The sequence below is a fragment of the Lampris incognitus genome, chromosome 18 (genome assembly GCF_029633865.1).
Source record: "Lampris incognitus isolate fLamInc1 chromosome 18, fLamInc1.hap2, whole genome shotgun sequence".
Classification (NCBI taxonomy): domain Eukaryota; kingdom Metazoa; phylum Chordata; class Actinopteri; order Lampriformes; family Lampridae; genus Lampris; species Lampris incognitus.
This window is the reverse complement of record NC_079228.1, coordinates 25,770,628-25,790,969: the sequence shown is the minus strand read 5'-3', so window position 1 is coordinate 25,790,969 and position 20,342 is coordinate 25,770,628. Positions and strand designations below refer to the sequence as shown.

Here is a 20,342-nt window from a genome sequence, read left to right as displayed (position 1 = left end):
ATATGTGAACCTAACTTAACCCCACATAGACATCAAAGATCTGAGCCCTCTATGGAAATGCATCCTCACTTTGTTCTTACTTGTGAAATGAGGCGCTGTGAAAAAAAGCTCAGATTAGGTGCATTTGCTTAGAAGGCCACGGTGCTTTGATATATGCAGAAAAATGTTGCAGACTTTATCCGTCTGCAGTAACTAGTATAATGTTTTATGTTGTTCTGGTTATTGGTATTTGTGTTGGGAGGGCAACATCACTGTGGTGATGCCAAGAGAATGAGCAAGTGACCCATTAAGGAAATCTCAGTTCTTGGTTTTTAAGGGCTCTTTTAGATTACCAACGTTACCAAGTCAATCAAATCAGGTTAGACAAGCGCTTTAAACATGAACAACCCAGGTCAAATGTTTGGAATAACAAAGTATCAATTAAATCTTAGCTCGAGATCTTTCAAAAAGGCTTCCATCTTTTCAGTGACTGTTTACCTTGAAATACACAAATATTTGCTGCTTCTGGTGCACACATACATTCTTTGTGACATTTAGAGCTCACATCGATTTTTCAGCAGCTGAGTTTATTTGCCTCACACTGTGACAATGTAGGAATTGAAGGTCATTATACTGTTGCAATCATTGTAAGTAGCTCCAGAAATGAGCATCAGCTATATATATATGCCTAAAACATAAACGGTAGACTATCTGGAGTCCCTGGTCTTTATGTTCAGAAAAGGCAAACCAAACACTCATGACTGCAGTAGGATTGCAGAGGAATCACCATTTCTAAATAATTCTGAGGTTTATGTGACCCTGTGATAACACCAGCAACTATAAATGAGTAATGCTGTTCTTTGATGTTTTATTGCCACAGTAGTTGATTAATCAATCAAATCTATTTGACACAAAGTATAACACCATCAAACATAAAGCATCCTGGTTATCAGAAAAACACAAATTATAAAACTTCATCCTGCTGTGCTCCTTCAAACTCAACAGCCCCCCCAATTCTGTTGTATCCAGGTCAACCACATCCAAGGACGAATACCAGCAGATAAGAGTAACAGTCTCACCCCAGCAGCAGGGCTGCTGTCATCCCTGGTCCACAGGTAGCTGATTCCACCCTTGTCATCTTGGGAGTGAGAGCCGTCTAATGAGGCTGTCCTAAGAGGCAGGGAGATGGATTGGCTATCCAAGACATGGGCCACTGGGGGCTGGTCTTGTTCTGATGGACACCAACATAAGAAGAAGAAAAAAAGATGAGTGAGGCATAAATTTCATTAATATCAGCCATAGATTCTCTCATTTGAAGGATGTGCGGCAGTGCCCACATGGCACAAAGGATAGTTTCATCACATCCCGTATGGGGAGATATTCCCCCCTTTTAAAATTACTTCACCAACTTTTTTTTTTTGTTTTTTGGATTTTGATATACTCTATTGATCCCCGTAGGGAAATTATGTTCTGCATTTAACCCATCCTAGCTGTGTGGCTAGGAGCAGTGGGCAGCCGCCGTGCAGCACCCGGGGACCAACTCCAGTTCATCTTGCCGTACCTCGGGTCAGGGGCACAGACAGGAGTATTAACCCCAACATGCATGTCTTTTTGATGGTGGGAGAAACCGGAGCACCCGGAGAAAACCCACCGCAGACACGGGGAGAATATGAAAACTCCACACAGATGATGACCTGGGTTAGATAGGCTTTTTAGATTAAACTTTAATGATCCCCTCTGGAAAATTGGACAAAGGCAGTAAAATAATAATAAAAATGTAAATATCAACAAGAGTGAGAGGGATACCAAAAGCTACAACACATTAATGATAGAATGAGATAACAGATGGGCACTGATTCACTCCAAGTCTGGTAGACTACATTTTTTTTAATCTACCTGCTGAGACTAAAAACTGGGCCAACAGCCTGCTTCTGTTGGCCCCCACTTGACAGGAACAACAATATGTGTTATTGATAAATGAATTAAAAATCCTCCTATTCTTGAGGGCAATTTCAATTTAAGGTGGCCAGGCAGGCAAGCAGACCACATTTCTTTATCTTTTCAACAACAAACTATATAAAGTCACTTATCAGGTACATGACAGGAAAAAAATGTGGAAGGATGGCATATTTAAGTCCTGGACATGTTTTCAAATTTGATCCTCCATCATCTGTATGTGCAAATAAACCAAACCTTTTTAAAGACCACACCTGAACCCACCTGCCTGCTAACAAAATTAGAGCATGTTGTTTCTTGTTGTGTGAATGTCACAATAATGCCCATATTCATAACAAGTCTCTGAGCTTTTTTTTCTGTGTTTTGCATGTTGGACGCTACCCTGAAAAACAGTTTTCTCATTCATTAATTAACATCCCCCGAGCAAAAACTTCCCTTGTGCACTGCAGTGGTTTTCAAACTGGTCCCTCGGGCGTGTTTTCTGTTCTGCCTGGTAGTTAAATTGTGTTCACCAGTTGTTCCAAGTATTCCTGGTTAGCAGTTTAGTGTTTTTAATCCACAACAGGTGAACATACTAATTAACTTTCTGCTACAATAGAAAAAACAGCTATCCTGCAAAGTCCTCATGGACTGGATTGAAAACCACTGATGTACATACAGTACTGGCTAAAACATCTTTAGATTCAACTGACTCTCCTCTAAAAACATACAAATGCAAAATTAGTTATTATGCCTTTCAGGACACTCTACTGTCTAATATTCATTTCTTAATTCTGATCCTTATTATTTGGATTTTACTCAACTACTAGGTTTTACTTGGTTATCTTAGTAATCAATCAAAATGAACCCTTTTCTCAATGGAGTCAGGGAAAGTCATCCTACCAGGTAACCACTTAAAGATTTAGTAGTCTTGCAGGGATACTTGGACTCAAAATATGTTATAATGACTGATAATCAGTTTTAAAATTCAAAAATGATCCCCCCCCTCTATCACTCTGACACACACACACACCTTCGCGGACAATGACCGTGACTGTGTCGGTACTCTGCAGCTTCCTCTCATCGGTTACTGTCAAGGTGAATTCGTACATGCCCACCTTGAGGCCAGTTACCGTGGCAACCGCACTGTCCGCATTTTCAATCTTCACGCCATCGGGACCTCTGAAAAGAGTGAGAGAGAAATGGGGCGAGAGAAAGAAGATTTTTATGAAAGGGTAGAAACCTTGATCTTCAGTATACTTGGAATGTGGAAAGCTCACAGGAAATGTTTTCCAAAGGCGACTGCTATGTCACGTTTGAATTTCATTGTGTGCCAGTTGCTATGAAGCTTTTAGATATTTTTAGTTTACCATTTTTACAATCTTCCAATGCATGTGCAAATATGTGTGTGTGTGTGTGTGTGTGTGTGTGTGTGTGTGTGTGTGTGTGTGTGTGTGTGTTTGTCTGACGGACTTGCTCTGTTTCCAGTGATAGGTGGCTATCTTCTGGTCATCACTGCTTTTGCTGCCATCCAGTGTAGTTCGGTCCACTGGGAGGGTCAGCTCTTTTTCTGGACCTGCGTCTGCGACAGGTGCCTTATTGTTTTCTGGGATTGGAGGGAGTGGAAAGACTTTTGTCACAACAGAGTGCTGCAGTTTCTTGCACAAAGCATAGTAAAGTGTTGAACAGGAAAGGTGAATAAAGCATTTTTGACAAACTTGAATAGCTACCTTTCTGTGGAACGAGGGGAAATGAATCAGACTCAGGCAGACTCAGAAGATAAGTAAGAAAAAAAGTTTTCTGACAGGTGTCAAAATTGGACATTTCTAATCAATGCACTCTGCTCTGGACAAGCATTACTACTGCCTACCTCGTCTTTCTAAGCAAAATGGTTTTGTGAGGCAGGGCCTCTATGTATCAACCCCCCCCCTTTACTCTCCAATTGTATCTGGCCAATTACCCATCTCTTCCGAGCCATCCCAGTCGCTGCTCCACCCACTCTGCCGATCCGGGGAGGGCTGCAGACTACCACATCTCCTCCGAAACACGTGGAGTCGCCAGCCGCTTCTTTTCACCTGACAGTGAGGCGTTTCGCCAGGGGGACATAGCGCATGGGAGGATCTCTCTATTCCCCCCAGTTCCCCCTCCCCCCTGAACAGGCACCCCGACCGACCAGAGGAGGCGCTAATGCAGCGACCAGGACACATACCCACATCCGACTTCCCAGCCGCATACACAGCCAATTGTGTCTATAGGGACACCCGACCAAGCCAGAGGTAACACGGGGAATCGAACCAGAGATCCCTGTGTTGGTAGGCAACGGAATAGACCACTATGCTACCCGGACGCCCCTGTATCAGCCTTTTATGAATAGGTGCAGTGGCCTCATATGTGGTCTCAGTTGACATACATATGACTACCGCTGCTTCCATGATCACCTGAAGTGAAAACCTCACTTTCAAGGAGAGGGCTAATCTGTCATCAGATTATAGGCAGATCAGAGATTGTGCGATAAATACAAGCCTCTGCATGGGAACCAAAGTCTGTGGTCCAGAATGGAGATATTTTGGAAAACTCCTAAAGTGCCTGATAAGCAACACACTATCATTCAAAGGCTGTTATTGAAACAGTCCACAGGTAGCTGTGCATATAATGGGTCCCATTCAAACATCACACTGTAATATGCCTCCATCCATGTCATCACCAAGCCTTATCAATTTGTGCACACATGTGCATGTAAAATCCCATTTGCCCCTCCCTCCCAGTCATTTCCTCTGAAGTATAATCAAATAGCAATTTCAGGCAAACAGTGCCCGCGCTGACATTAGCTTTACACATTCTGAGAGATTTCATGAGATTAGCGACTCTAGTACCTACTACAGCTTCAAACACCTCTATGCACTGCAGCTAACTGCCCTGTTCACACTTGTGTATATTTGTACATGGCGGGCGGGCAGTGGGGAGAGAGGGTAAGAAGAAGGGCAAACATGACTCAAAGCGCATATGGGTGTGAAGGATATGGGGACATCATCAAACGGCTGAGACAAGGAACCGAATCCTTGTCTTCCTGAGGAAAGTGCTGCTGAGAGCATCAAAATGCAAATGAGTGACTGCCGCATAGGAAAAATCACAGTAAACCACAGTATCTGTAAGTTATTGCCTAAGTTTTTCCGGTTTTTACCTGGCTGTACAATGACGGTGACCTGGGCAGTGTCCTGCTGTCTAGCTGAATCTGTCACCGTCAACTGGAAGGTGTAGTCTCCCTCCTGCATGGCTGACAGCTGCAGGATTGGGGTCCGCACACCCTAAAAATGGACATTATACGCTTACATTTTAGTTGATGCCCTTATCCAAAGATAATTTACCATGGGTGCATCAGCAGAATAGTATTTCGTTTTAGTGTCATTAATTTGGTGTCGCGCATGTGCATGTGTGCGTGTGTGTGTGTGTGTGCGTGCGTATGTGTGTCTGTCTGTCTGTGCAGCTAATCTTGCATACTACTGGACCTATCAGCCTAATATTTTTTGTGTACAGTTGTGACTGTATGATCAAGAACCTCTTGTGGTTGTGGTGATTCAAAACCTTTGAAAAATGTTTGTTCTCGCTACCGCCTCTCTCACTCCTAGATTGTGACCAAAATGGTCACACAGCAAACCTTTTCTATTTGGAAAATGTAAGTTCATATTAGACTTGGTCGCATTCATGTGAGGGTCCGACTAGGGGGCTGCCCATCCAAAGACTGGCAGGCAAAACGTTTTTATTAGGTGGATTTCTTGGCTTGAGCACTGCATTTTAAAAACTTTTTTCCCCCCACATTTCCTGTTCAATTGACTTGGGTGCTGCACAAAAGTCTTAAAATGGCAGGAAAAAACAATGGTTTTTTTGTCCGTGTATGTGTGTATCTGCCTGCTGCTAATCTTCCATAGTACTGGGCCTGTCAGCCTAATAATTTTTGTGCACAGCTATGTTTGTATGATCAAGGACCTCTCATGGTTGCGGTGATTCAAAACCTTTGAAAAGCTCGTTTTATACCGCAATTGAGTGCTAACTCCTCAGCTGGTTTTTCACCTAAGTCCAAGCATCAGAGAAGGGGAGATACACCTGGGAGAGCTCTGTACTCTACTGAGCGCACTCTTCTACTTTTAATTCATCATCATCATCATCAGTTCCGTAACCTATGGAGGTCATAGGAGCACAGCTGATGCCTCAACAAGTCTCTTCCACCGTTCCCTATCCATCACAGCTCTCCCCGCCTCCACTACGCTCATCTGTAGCCATTCTCCAATGTTGTTTACCCAGGTTTTTCTCAGTCTCCCTCTCTTCCTAGTCCCTTCTACCAGGCCTTGCAGGATGTCCTTTGCAAGTGTCCTTTCCGTTCGGCAAACGTGCACAAACCAGTTTAATTTCCTTTTTTTTTTCCATTGTCAGTAAACTATCATGGTGGCCAACAGCTTCCTTAACTCTGTTCAGCACTTCAGTGTTGGTGATGTGCGCTGTGTATTAGATTTGCAGCATTCTTCTATATGCTCTAAGTTCACAGGCTTGTATTTTTTTTCTCCATAGCTTTTGTTAGGGTCCAGGATTCTGCACCGTATAGAAGAGTTGCTATTATGATGGTGCAGAGCAGTTGCATTTTTGACTTCATTCCAAGGTTTTTATCTTTCCAGATCATGTTGAGCTTGGTCATTACGCTTGATGCGATGCTAATTTATTTTTCCGATCTTCCGTCTTCGTTAATCAGATCTGAGATATTTGAAAGACATGACTTCAAGTTTTTCGCTGCCAACAACGATTTCCATGTTCTGCTCTTCAATCTCTTCAGTCTCCATCCTCGGGTGATCTTTTGTTGTCATAATTTTGCTTTTTTGAGTACTGATCAACATACTCATGTCCTTAGCCGCCTTGTCCAGTCTTCTGGTTATTTCAGCTAGTTCTTCCCTGTTGCTGGCGATCAGAACTAGTATGTCATCTGCAAAGCGAAGGTTGGTGATTTATATTCTGCCGATTGTGAGAGTTGGTTCATAAACCTCCATGGTGTTGGTGACAATCTCTTCAAGGAATACACTGAAAAGCCATGATGACAGTAAACAACCTTGTCTCACTCCTACTGCTGTAGTGAACCAGACGCTGAGTGTGCTGTCCACTAGCACCGCGCTTTTCGAATCTTTATAAAGAGCTTCGATAGCTTGGACAAGGTGTTCATTGATGTTATGTTTTCTCATGATTTTCCATAGAGCCTGTTGCCAGTTTTAATTAGTGTTTGTTAAATACAGGTGTGGTGATGGGTGGTTTTTAAGATGCTCAAAGTGACTATTGATGTTTTGGGGGATGTTGTGGTTTTAATCAAATAAAAAAAACGTTTGCAGAGGGAGGTACCCTGTAATGACAGGCCTGATCTCAACTAGCCCCTCCTTTCTCTAACAGCCAAGCAAAGCTAGTTTTCTACAAGGGTCCACATCCAAAATAGCGTAAGAAATGGAGGCTGATGCAGCCAATCATCCTAACACATTTCTATATTCATCACTTTCATTTGTAGCAAGCAGGGACATTTTTAAGTGTTGGTCATTGGGCAGAGATAGAACATTTCTCAGACAACAAGCAGTGCCTGAACCCCAACACCTGCAAGTTGGCAGTGGTAATTTTAACACCTTCTCTGTACTCACCTGCATCTCTACCACCTTTCCTTTACTGTCGGGGCTGAGGGACCACTCATAGGCCAGGGGCTCATGGTCATCTGCGCTCTGGTTACCATTCAGAGTGATGGAGTTGCGGGGCAAGGTGATGACCTGGTGATTAAAATTTGGTTGAGTCAAGTTTATTTCGATAGTCTTAAATCACAGTTGCAGTCATAGAGCGATACACCTACATTGGGTGAAAAACAGGAAAAGTAAATGACAACAGCTGATGCCCTCTTTCCTTAGACCCTCGATTCAAATGATGAAAAATCCCTTCAAAAATCCTTTTCAGGAAAACAAAATGATGTGAGAGAAGGACAAGCATCAGAGGAGGATCCCTTCTGGATCAGTGTGCAATAGATAATGGGTGGGCAAAAGCAGACAATGCAACAACACATTGAGAAATAAAACAATTAATGAAAGCCCATAATGACTACTTAGTGACAACAAATCGGTAAAAAAAAAAAGTGGGTGCTAGTAGAGCACTGCACACAAAAGCATGCAGAGAGTATTGTTCAGTTAAATTTCGAAACAAGGAACTGAAAGAAAAGACAACAATAAATAAATAAATTAAATAAATAAATGCTTCAGGGGCCAACAGCCCCAATGGGCTAATGTAGTATCGTTCTTATTTCAGATTTACTTGTTATTAGAAAAACAAAAGGAAACCAGATATTATAATTTTGTTGTTCAAAATTCTGAGGAAAAAAAGGTGACTGATTTTTCATGTGCCTATTTTTTCAGTGAATAAAATGGGATTTTGAAATGCAGACTATAAACACTGTTTAAGAAACACTGCCCTGCTGCCAGTCATACAGTGGTAAGCATTTGTTTCTGGTTATCGTTTGCATCCAAAAAAAGACACCAGCCAAATTAAAAAGGTAAAAAGGAAAATTATTCTAACCTGGTTTGGGCCAGCATTGGCCACAGGCCGGTAGTCCATGGCCTTGTTGACAGACAGAGTGGCCTGAGTAGAATCCTGAGCTCCGTCTGAGTCTGTCACTGTCAAACTGGTAGAAACGGTGATAAAAACCATGAAGCCTCAGTGTATCAAGTAACTAAATCAATACAAAGATAACCGTTTAACACAGCACAGGCTAAAACATTTCACTACCACCTAAAAATTCCAGTCTTTATAAATACTGATTTGGCATGCAATTCTTTTTAATAAATTTATTTCTGATTTTTCCCTTTTTTCTCCCAATTTAGTGGCCAATCGATCCCTATTTTAATTCAAACACCCACCCTCGTACTGCATGCGTTCGCCAACTGCATCTCTCCGGCCGGCAGTCTCGAAGGAGACGCCTCCCCACTTTCGTGACAAGGCGACTCCAGGCCGAACCACTGTTTTTTCCGACACACACAGAGACGCATTCACGTGACGAACGCAAGCCGACTCCGCCCCCCTCCCGAAGACAGCGTTGCCAATGATTGCTGCTTCATCGAGTCCGGCCATAGTCGGATCTGACGAGACCGGGGCGCGAACCCCAGTCCCCAGTGGGCAACTGCATCGACACAAAGCCGATGCTTAGACCGCTACACCACCGCGGACCGCTGGCATGCAATTCTTGATGGTTGTTAAATTTTGGCCATGAATTTCTCCAGTTGTTGATGTTAGAAATACAGTAATGTCAGATGTTTGACATAGTTTATTTACACTGGAAAATTCATTTGATTTAACATCATACATTACATTGAAGTACTGTCGGATTATTGAAATAGTTTTTTTTGCATTGGACAATTCATTTAATATGATACTAACTTGTTTGAGGAGATTTAATATTGTTGAGGTCATATGACCAAGAAAATTCCCCCCACAACACACATGCACACACACAGAATTAAGAATTAAAACTAAAAAAAAAGAGTTATGCTGCTTTACACACATTTTGATCCAATGGAAACTGTTTCCAACCACAAAACCTCTAAGATATGGAGGTACAGGTCCATTACAGAGAGAGGTGTTCATACCTGAATGTGTAGTTTCCAGGCACCAGGCTGGTGAGAGTGAGGATAGGGGTGTCAGCTGAGACCTTCTCGTCCCTCAGGGGACCTTTGATCTCCTCCCAGTACCACGCTACCACCTTGTCATCATCAGTACTCTCTGAGGAGAGAAGGTGAGAAGCAGGCATCCCATTTAATAAATGAACTGTCAATTAAGGAATTCTGATTGATGAGAACAGCAAGAAAACGGGAAAATGGTGGCTGTGGTGGTGGTGGTGGGGGGGGTCTAATATATGAGCAGCTCGATTGAGAAAGTAATTGTGGGTTCAAAAACCTTTTTGATAAATTTCAGGTGATAAACATTCTGTGGAAAAAAACAAGGGGAAAAATCCATCCCATTTACGTGTCCTCTTTCTAACAACTCTCTGATGTTGTTGAATGCGTTTGTGTGTCAGTGTATCTGATACGGGGTACACTTACGGCTGCCGTCTATCACCGTGGAACTGGTTGGTAAGGAGATCTCCTGGAACTTTGGGGAAACCACAGCGACGGGAGGCTTGTTTACCCGTGGCTCTGCCAGGTGGAAAGAAAGACATCAGGCTCAAGTGTGTGTGTGAGAGAGAGAGACTGACAAAGAGAAGCCACTCAGCAAAAACACAACTTTGTGAGTGATTTGAGTGGTCATTGACCATAGCTTATGCAAGTGCAAGCAAACAGCACATTACAGTGCTGTTCTTTTACGTCATTTAACCCCCTCATTTTGGTGAGCCGATGTTCTATTTTCATTTTAACAATAAAATTATGGTATGCAATTTTGCAGTGGGCACATGCACACTGGACTCAGGAGCTACCAATTACAACTGTGTTTAAATTAAGTCTTACCTAACCGCTCTGCATAAAAAAAGTACATCACACTTGCCGTTTTTTGAGCACTTGTATTTCAAATGCAAAATAAGAATTCAAACGTCTAACCCTGGAAAGCCATTTCCCCACCCACTCATTGATACATGTAAGCTTGTAAACATTTAAATCCAATCGCAGGGCAGCAGTTCACACACCACTGAGTAGGCAGGGATGATGAGCCTGCATAAAGAGTCTCCCACCTTATATAATTATTGAAGGGTTTTGCAGAATATGGTCTGCTTGAAAATAGAATGAAATAGGATGTGGTGAGGGAGGACATGCAGGTGGCTGGCGTGACAGCGGAAGTTGCAGAGAACTGAAAGTGATGGAAACAGATGATCCGCTGTGGCAACCCCTAACAGGAGCAGCCAAAAGTAGTAGAAGTAGTAGTAGTAGTAGTAGGTCTGCTTGAAAATAGAACAATTACTTGTATTGTAGGCTATATCACAATCTTTGAGTCCTCAGCTAGCATTTATATAATGTAGACCGCTCAGCAACACTGAAATTTCTCATTTGAAATGCTGAGTGCTGTCATGGATTTTGGTCCTCAAATCCTACGATCCCTTTTAATCAATGTGATCAAATTATCTTGAAAAACAAACTGTATTTTACTTTTAAGCATCAACATGCAGACCCATCTCAGAGGCTCCTATCCCCATTCTAAGAAATTAATCTGCGGGTAACTGGGAATGATGTTTTGAATTGTGTTTAAGTGTGGGTCTTACTTGGTTTGACTGTGACGTTGACATAACCCTCGCCATGGGCCTCATCTCCATCCACTGTCACTTGAAACTCATAGAAACCCACAGTTAGCTGAGGGGAGAGACAGGAGAGTGTTAGCCAATGAAGGACTGATAAACATGCAGGAAAAAAAGCATGACATTAAAGGCAGAGTGCGGGACTTTTACATATAAATGAACATCCGTTACATTCAAGCCCTTGCCAAACAAGTTCACACAATGCTGATTAAGCCCATAACCGCCAGGTAAATCTCTGTGTTTCACAGTATACCGGAGTTTTAAATCTGGTGTCTGGGGTGACATTCCCGTGCTGGAGCACTGGTAGTGATGTGTTTTAGGCCAACCAGCAAACTCTGCCTCTGATTGGTTAAGGTTAGGGTGGGGTTAGGGTTGGCCAATCAGAGGCATGCAAACGCTTTTGTTACACGGAAGCTGGATCTAAAGTTGTTTGGAAAAATTATAGACCTGACTACTTTGCCAGAGCTGAAGTAGCCACAGAGTAGTTTCTGATTCTCCAAAGAAACAACCATGAAACCGTCCCGACTCATGGTGCGCCTGATGCGAGTTGCGAACACGTTCAACTAAACGTCCCTATGAAATGTCTCTCACAGGTCATCCATGAGTGAGTGAGTGACCACAATTAGCGACGCATGGCCAAAAATAAAAAAACCAGACTACAGTTGCTGTAATGTGAAATTCTAGAAAGGAAAATACAGACTGTGATGCAGAAGCCCTCTAGTACAGTAGAGCTTGTGCTGTTCGTTGAGCTTTATAAAGAAGTGTTGCAGCAAAGAATGTGCTGTACTTGAGCTGAAGCTAACAGGAATGTGTTTTGTTTTTGTTTTTTTTCAATATCGTAATTTAATAAAATTGTAACTAAATTACAAACAACAACAAACAATCAACAAAAAATAACTAAGTTACTAAACCAAATACTGTTACTGGTCAAATACCAATCATGGTACTTTATGGGGGGTTTTGTGCGCTATTACTTTATATACTGAACTAAAAAGTTTGAATACTGTCTTTGTCTGTTTTGTCCCAGGTCGAATGTGAAAAAATAACTGGCCTGCCACCTCAACAAAGATCACACCAGAGACTGGGAGAGAGCTGAAAGTTGCGGTGACATGAACTCATATAGCTCTCTCCCCAGTGAAGGACTTTAAACTAGAAATCTTGTTTTTAGCCTTTCAATTGTTTTAACCCTGGTGTTTTGAAATTTTGTTTTAATAAACGAGCTGCTGCGCCCTCATTTACCATCTTTGTTCATGTCTCTATGCTGTTGAGTCCCTGACTGTGACTGCGACTTGCCACAGTGGGCATTCATACAGAAAGAGTTTATACTGAAAAAAAGTCAGTTCATTAATGCAGCCCCACCTCAGATACACATCTCATTTTCAGCAGAGAACAACAATGACATTACCAAGGTCCACACCTTTGATTCTGCCCACTCCACCGAGTTGACTGATTCTGGTGGTCTGGCATCAAGACATGAAACTGCAGTTCCTCGGTTGAAAAACTAATTATCTAATGAGTGCCGCAGGGGGACTAACGAGTAGCCAATCAGTGCCATGGGCTGCACTAATGCTGTTGTCATTCATTCATCTTCAGCCGCTTCTGCGGGGTAGGATCGCGGTGGCAGCAAGCTAAGTAGGGCACTTCAGACATCCCTCTCCCCAGCAACACCCTCCAGCTCCTCCTGGGGGATCCAGGCGTTCCCAGGCCAGATTAGACATGTAGTCCCTCCAGCGAGTTCTGGGTCTACCCCGGGGTCTCCTCCCAGTTGGCCGTGCCCGGTAAACATCCAAAGGAAGGCGCCCAAGAGGCATCCTAATCAGATGCCTGAACCATCTCAACTGGCTCCTTTCAACGTGAAGGAGTAGCGGCTCTACTCCAAGCTCCCTCCGGATGTCCAAGCTCCTCACCCTATCTCTAAGGCTGAGCCCAGACACCCTACAGAGGAAACTCATTTCAGCCACTTGTATCCGCGATCTCACCCTTTCGGTCAGTACCCAAAACTCATGACCATAGGTGAGAGTTGGAACGAAAATTGACTGGTAAATTGAGAGCTTTGCTTCCGGTTCAGCTTCCTCCTCCCCCCAATGGTCCAGTACAACATCTGCATCACAACTGATGTGGCACCAATCCACATGTCAATCTCCCACTCCATTCTACCCTCACTCGTGAACAAGACCCAGAGATACTTGACCTCGTTCACTTGAGGCAACAACTCATCCCCAACCCGGAGGAAGCAATCCATCGTTTTCCGGTGGAGAACTATGGCCTCAGACTTGGAGGTGCTGACTCTCATCCCAGCCATTTCACACTCAGCTGCAAACCGCCCCAGTGCGCGCTGGAGGTTGTGTTCTGATGAAGCCAACAAAACCACATCATCTGCAAAGAGCAGAGATGCAATTCTGAGGTTCCAAAAACGGACACACTCCTCACCTTGGCTGCACCTTGAGATCCCGTCCATGAATATCACAAACAGAATTGGAGACAAGGGACACCTTGGCGGAGTCTGACACCCACCAAAAACGTGTTTGACTTTGTGCCGAGAATGCGGACACAGCTCTCACTTCGGTTATACAAGGACATGATGGCTTGTAGCAACTGCTACACGGTTCATTGGCTAGGTACAATTGGGGGGGGAAAGGGGAAAAATGTAAAAAAAAAAAAAACCCTAGCAAGGCTGAAACGGTGGTCTCTAGTGATTGGTTAGGGAAAATCGAATCCCCCTTCCCCACCAAAATTGGTCAGAGTGGAGGCAATGTCAGTCTGACGATGGAAATGGAGTGCAATGAGTTGACAATTCTGTCTGTTATCAGGCAAAAAAATGACGGCGACTCAAACTAATCCAGGTGGTACCTTGCTAAGTTTCAGAGTCTTGCTGTGCTTCCCCTCCATCTCTCCACTGTAATCTTTGGGATGAGTTATCAGGCGCCAGTCAAATGCATAGTTTGTCCCTGTAGAGAAGTGCCAAAATAAAGAGAACATAAAGCAAGAGGATTTGTGAATGAATTTAAAGTTAAAATCCTGAAGATTTACATGCAAACAAAAGTCCTTTTATGACACCTTTCATTTCTGGCTTCTTTAAAACAAAGCTTAAAACATGAATATCAATATGATCCCCTTTGTAGTTGCTCATTTTAATGGTTACTGTCAGGTAGGACCTGACCCAGAAAAGGGATAGAGCACTTTTCATGTGGCAAGTCTTAAGAGGGAGCAAAGTTCTTGTGGTTGACGAGGAGTAGTTGAAGGGGAGCAAAGTCTATGTTGTTAGCAAGCAGATATGGTTGTATCTGTTGGTAGACAGGACCTCTATGACAGATAAAACAAAACTCTGGTTCAACCACATTTTTTTCATTTGGCGGTGGATAGGGTGCCACCATGACAGAACTGATTTCATTCTGAATGGATTTCTGGGATTGTGATTGCTCAAACACCCCCGCAATTACCAGGTACACCATAGGTACATTAACAAAAACTACAATCTTGAGGATTTTATCTTAAAGGGATCATTTTTAAGTAGCAGGCTTGGTACTACAGTGTAACAAAGTTAGGAATTATGTATGGATTCCCTTAACTTAGTGCATTTATTTCAGGAATAAAAAGAACCATGTAACAAGTTGGTCAACACTTGTACAACAGCTAAATCTTTCAGCTGGATGTCCAGTATGCGATTGTCAATGAGGCTACATCACTCTAGGAATGAGCATTAATTACTCTTCACAACAAATACAACAACATGTTAAAATGATGAAGTACATGGAAATAATATCTAGTGACAAAAAATGTGTACTTATATATGTGCATCAGAAGATACACAGTTTTTATCTAAGGAAATTATCAGTTTAATTCTCCTCACATGTCGTGTCGGTGTACTATCCTCTCCAAATCAACCCATGCACATGTAAAAACATTTTTTTTGGAACTCTACCTGGCTGAGGTGCTGGGACTACGAAAGCATTGAGCTCCACCTCGCTGCGGGGCAGCGTCACCTCCACACTCTTTCCTGCCGACACGATCAGCTCCCTCACTGCCATGGCAGCAACAAGGTCAGAGAGAAAACCAGAGGAAGGGCATACAAACCAAACAATTAGAACAGCATCCAAACAACTGGCAAGGCAATGACAGGGTTGCAATAACCAGGCAGTGAGAAACTATAGGAAACAGTTCATAATGCACTGAAACAAACTGCTTCCATCATAGTCTCATAGTGTATCATGGTTTACTCTATCAAAGAATTTAACAGTTGCATACTGCAGCGAATTCGGGGGGCAGTCTGGGAGACCATCGCCACAGTCGGGACGCGAACCCGTGTCTCCCACTCCGCAAGAGACAACGTTAACCAGTCGACTAAAGGGTCCGACCCGTTGGTCAAGGACCAACGTGTCTACTTATCCACGCATGTTACACTACCCCCTCCTTCGGGAAGCGCGTCCCCGCACTTCAGCATATCAGCTCCCTCACGCCTCTGGGCGCACGCGCTTCCAATGACCTCACAGTCTCACCATCCCACTTCTGACACCAATGCAGTGAATTCGGGGGGCAGTCTGGGAGACCGTCACCACAGTCGGGACGTGAACCCGTGTCTCCCACTCCGCAAGCGACAACGTTAACCAGTCGACTAAAGGGTTCGACCCGTTAGTCAAGGACCAACGTGTCTACTTATCCACACACGTTACAATACCATGTACTGAGAACTGTTCCGATATCAAAATGTATATGTTAGGTCAAATATTATTGTTTTAAGAATAATGGGAGTTGAATTGAGTCGAGGGGGAACATAATGGCTTAGCATCATCTTCCTTAACCAAATTATAAAATTCCTTTTGGATGGGTGGCCATCCCACTATGAAAAAGGTGAAAGGCTAAATCCCTGCTACAGCCGTGGGTCCTGCCAAAGTATCCTTGAACCAGACACTAAGTTTTTACCTGCCTTGCACAATGAAAAACAGTAACTAATTCATAAAGTCTTAATGGCAAATTTGAAAAATACAAGCTCCACTACTATCACCTTGTTAAAACAAGTGTAAATTTGAAATTTACATTTTGATCACGTACACTAGGTAAACTCCTTAAGTCAAGTCAATTTTATTTCTAAAGCCCAATATCACAAATTACAAATTTGCCTCAGGGGCCTTTACAACAACACAACATCCTGTCCTTAGACCCTTGCATTGGATAAGGAACCACTCCCTAAAAAAAAAAAAAAACCCTTTAACAGGGAGAAAAAATAGGAAGAAACCTCAGGGAGAGCAACAGATGCGAGATCTCTCTCCCAAGACGGAGAACATGCAATGGATGTTGTGTTTAATTTACAAAATACAACATTGAAAGAGGATAACAAAATTATAATGGTATTATAAAATATATGAAGAACAGCTAATCAGGGGTTTTGTATTTTAATGTGAGCAGTCTTCAAAACAAAGGTCTTCAAAGTATTATGTCTATGTGCATTAAAGCTCCTTATAAAGTGAAGTTGCTGGGGTACACCAGCTCAGCTGTTGATTGTTCCCAGAGAATCCATTCTTAGCCAACATAGCAAGAGATTTTAGCTGTAATTATCCATCTGAATGCCAGATGTGACACGTTGTTAGGAGAGGGAAAAGCTGACAGTACAAGTTATTCTTGTTCATCTACAGTGGTGCTTGAAAGTTTGTGAACCCTTTAGAATTTTCTATATTTCCGCATAAATATGACCTAAAACATCATCAGATTTTCACACAAGTCCTAAAAGTAGATAACGAGAACCCAATTAAACAAATATATCCTACTTTGTCATTTACTTATTAAGGAAAATTATCCAATCTTACATATCTGTGAGTGGCAAAAGTATGCGAACCTTTGCTTTCAGTATCTGGTGTGACCCCCCCATGCAGCAATAACTGCAACTAAACGTTTCTGGTAACTGTTGATCATTCCTGCACATTGGCTTGGAGGAATTTTAGCCCATTCCTCCGTACAGAACAGCTTCAACTCTGGGATGCTGGTGGGCTTCCTCACCTGAACTGCTCACTTCAGGTCCTTCCACAACATTTCCATTGGATTCAGGTCAGAATTTAGACTAGGCCATTTCAAAACATTAACTTTATTCTTCTTTAACCATTCTTTGGTAGAACGACTTGTTTGCTTAAGGTTATTGTCTTGCTGCATGACCCACATTCTCTTGAGATTCAGTTCACGGACGGATGTCCGGACATTTTCCTTAAGAATTTGCTGGTATAATTCAGAATTCATTGTTCCATCAATGACGGCAAGCCATCCTGGCCCAGATGCAGCAAAACAGGCCCAAACCATGATACTACCACCACCACCATGTTTCACAGATGAGATACAGTTCTTATGCTGGAATGGAGTGTTTTCCTTTCTCCAAACATAACGCTTCTCATTTAAACCAAAAAGTTCTATTTTAATCTCATCCGTCCACAAAACATTTTTCCAATAGCCTTCTGGCTTGTCCACATGATCTTTAGCAAACTGCAGACAGGCAGCAATGTTCTTTTTGGAGAGCAGTGGCTTTCTCCTTGCAACCCAGCCATGCACGCACACCATTGTTGTTCAGTGTTCTCCTGATGGTGGACTTATGAACATTAACATTACCCAATGTGAGAGAGGCCTTTAGTTGCTTAGAAGTTACCCTGGGTTCCTTTGTGACCTGGCCGACTCTTACACGCCTTGCTCTTGGAATGATCTTTGATGGTCGACCACTCCTGGGGAGGGTAACAATGGTCTTGAATTTCCTCCATTTGTACACAACCTGTCTGACTGTGGATTGGTGGAGTCCAAACTCTTTAGAGATGGTTTTGTAACCTTTTCCAGCCTGATGAGCATTAACTGCTTTTTCTAAGGTCCTCAGAAATCTCCTTTGTTCTTGCCATCATACACTTCCACAAACATGTGCTGTGAAGATCAAACTTTAATAGATCCCTGTTCTTTAAATAAAACAGGGCACCCACTCACACCTGATTGTCATCCCATTGATTGAAAACACCTGACTCTAATTTCACCTTCAAATTAACTGCTAATCCTAGAGGTTCACATACTTTTGCCACTCACAGATATGTAATATTGGATCATTTTCCTCAATAAATAAATGACCAAGTATAATATTTTTGTCTCATTTGTTTAACTGGGTTCTCTTATCTACTTTTAGGACTTGTGGGAAAATCTGATAATGTTTTAGGTCATATTTATGCAGAAATATAGACAATTCTAAAGGGTTCACAAACTTTCAAGCACCACTGTAAGCTCAACTTGTCTCAGCACATTCCTGCTGCTTACATTCTACATGGCCTCTCATAAACACCTCCAACACCACCAACATATCCCGAAAATGCAGTATGAACAAAAGCCCCTGAACAAAAGCCCCTGCAAATACGTACTGAGTATTTTTCTGAAACTTTCTCAAACATCCTTGAAAGTGACTGCAACGTATGAGGCAATTTCAGGTTAAAAAAGGGCAAGCAAGGTTAGGTTACGTTTTTTGCCTCTCTCTTCAAATTCTGATTGCTTGAGAGCTCAAGTACAAGGGCATGCTGAAATTAAAATGGAAAGCTTTTGCTTCACTATGAATAAAGACAGGATAGATTCTTTGTTTTCTTTCATCAGGAAGTTTGTTGCCATGGCCTATACATTTAAATACAAGTTTACCTCCATACATACACAAACCATACACTCACACATACATACACACAACCACACACTCACACATGGGCACATAGGTACAACATACTGCAAAAGGATGCAAGAATTCACATAAAATCTTCCAAAACCAGAAGTTAATGGTGCTGTTTCAGATGATACATCAAAGGCGTCTTGAAAAAGTTATCATTCTGTGTCTACATCGTCAAGTATTCTGCTTACCAGACTGTGTTGGAGGAGGAGCAATGGTGGAAATCAGGGAGGCAGGTGGTTTACTGATATCCGTGCTATTGGCAGACGCAGTAGTACTAACCACATCCTCGGTGGTCAAGTTCTGTTTCGATGGAGGCAAGCCACCGTCTTCACTCCTACTGGCCGACTGGCTAAGATTCACGTCAGCTGTTTGAGGAGGTGTGATGCCACTGGGTACGGTGGAAGTTAAGGGAGCTGCTGCTGTGTCCTTGGTACAGAGAAATAAGATGTTTAAAAAACCCGCAGAGCAATGAGAGGTTTAGCAAGAAGTTTCCTCCTTTTACAGGACCACAGAGGTCATAAGAATTTTGTCATACAAAAGTAATGTAATTATCATGTTATGAATGCCCTTTTTCATGAGTGTGTCCCTTTAGCCTTCATCCTTCCCTCCCAGCTACTTTGATTACAGGCGTATTCAAGGAAGGAAGGAAGGAAGGAAGGAAGACCTTCTTATGGACAAAATCAACACCTCAATAGGCAGGGTTTCCATTGTAGTTTTGTGCAAAATAGAAGCGATTTTTTTGTTTCTTTTGCATTTCCCCCCCCTTTTTTTCCCTAACTGTACCTGACCAATTACCCCACTCTTCCAAGCCATCCTGGACACTGCTTCACCCCCTCTGGCGATCCGGGAAGGGCTGCAAACTACCACATGCCTCCTCCAATATATGTGGAGGGAGTTGCCAGCCTCTTCTTTTCATCTGACAGTGAGTGAGGAATTTCACCAGGGGGACATAGCGCATGGGAGGATCACGCTAATCCCCCCAGTTCCCCCTCCCCCCGAACAGGTGCCCAAACCAACCAGAGGAGGTGCTAGTGCAGTGACCAGGACACATACCCGGCTTCCCACCCGCAGACACGGCCAATTGTGTCTGTAGGGATGCCCGACCAAGCCAGAGGTAACACGGGGATTCGAACTGGCGATCCCCATGTTGGTAGGTAACGGAATAGACCGCTACACTACCCAGACACCCCTAGAAGTGATTTTAAAAAAAATGTTTGACAAAACACAATTGTGAATGGTCTGTGTTTCCATTGATTGGTATTACGCAATTATAGCTGGGTTTTCTCCTCTCTTGATATGGCAATGGATGTCCAAGACCTGATAAGTGTTGGCATGGTGATTTTGATTGTATGCACTGGAATGTCCGTAGTAGTGTTTAATCGAAGGCGACGAGGGCACGTGATGTACATAATGATGGAAAAGGCAAACCCCTTATACCTGGCATCGGCTACATATCAGGGATTTATGGAAGGTCATTGTCCTCAA

General features: G+C 42.9%; 1 protein-coding gene across 1 annotated transcript in view; it reads right to left on the bottom strand.

The window, feature by feature from the left end:
* Window positions 1–20,342, bottom strand: part of kiaa0319l (KIAA0319-like ortholog) — a 38,120-nt gene that overhangs the window by 4,509 nt on the left and 13,269 nt on the right. The window contains exons 6-17 of the mRNA XM_056298004.1: window positions 19,046–19,283; window positions 15,117–15,215; window positions 14,045–14,142; window positions 11,162–11,249; window positions 10,014–10,106; window positions 9,561–9,693; window positions 8,494–8,599; window positions 7,578–7,700; window positions 5,096–5,219; window positions 3,388–3,520; window positions 2,948–3,096; window positions 1,059–1,210 (exon numbers count right to left, since the gene is read on the bottom strand). Coding sequence (XP_056153979.1) covers window positions 1,059–1,210; window positions 2,948–3,096; window positions 3,388–3,520; window positions 5,096–5,219; window positions 7,578–7,700; window positions 8,494–8,599; window positions 9,561–9,693; window positions 10,014–10,106; window positions 11,162–11,249; window positions 14,045–14,142; window positions 15,117–15,215; window positions 19,046–19,283 — 1,536 coding nt within the window. The remainder of the gene's footprint in view (window positions 1–1,058; window positions 1,211–2,947; window positions 3,097–3,387; window positions 3,521–5,095; window positions 5,220–7,577; window positions 7,701–8,493; window positions 8,600–9,560; window positions 9,694–10,013; window positions 10,107–11,161; window positions 11,250–14,044; window positions 14,143–15,116; window positions 15,216–19,045; window positions 19,284–20,342) is intronic.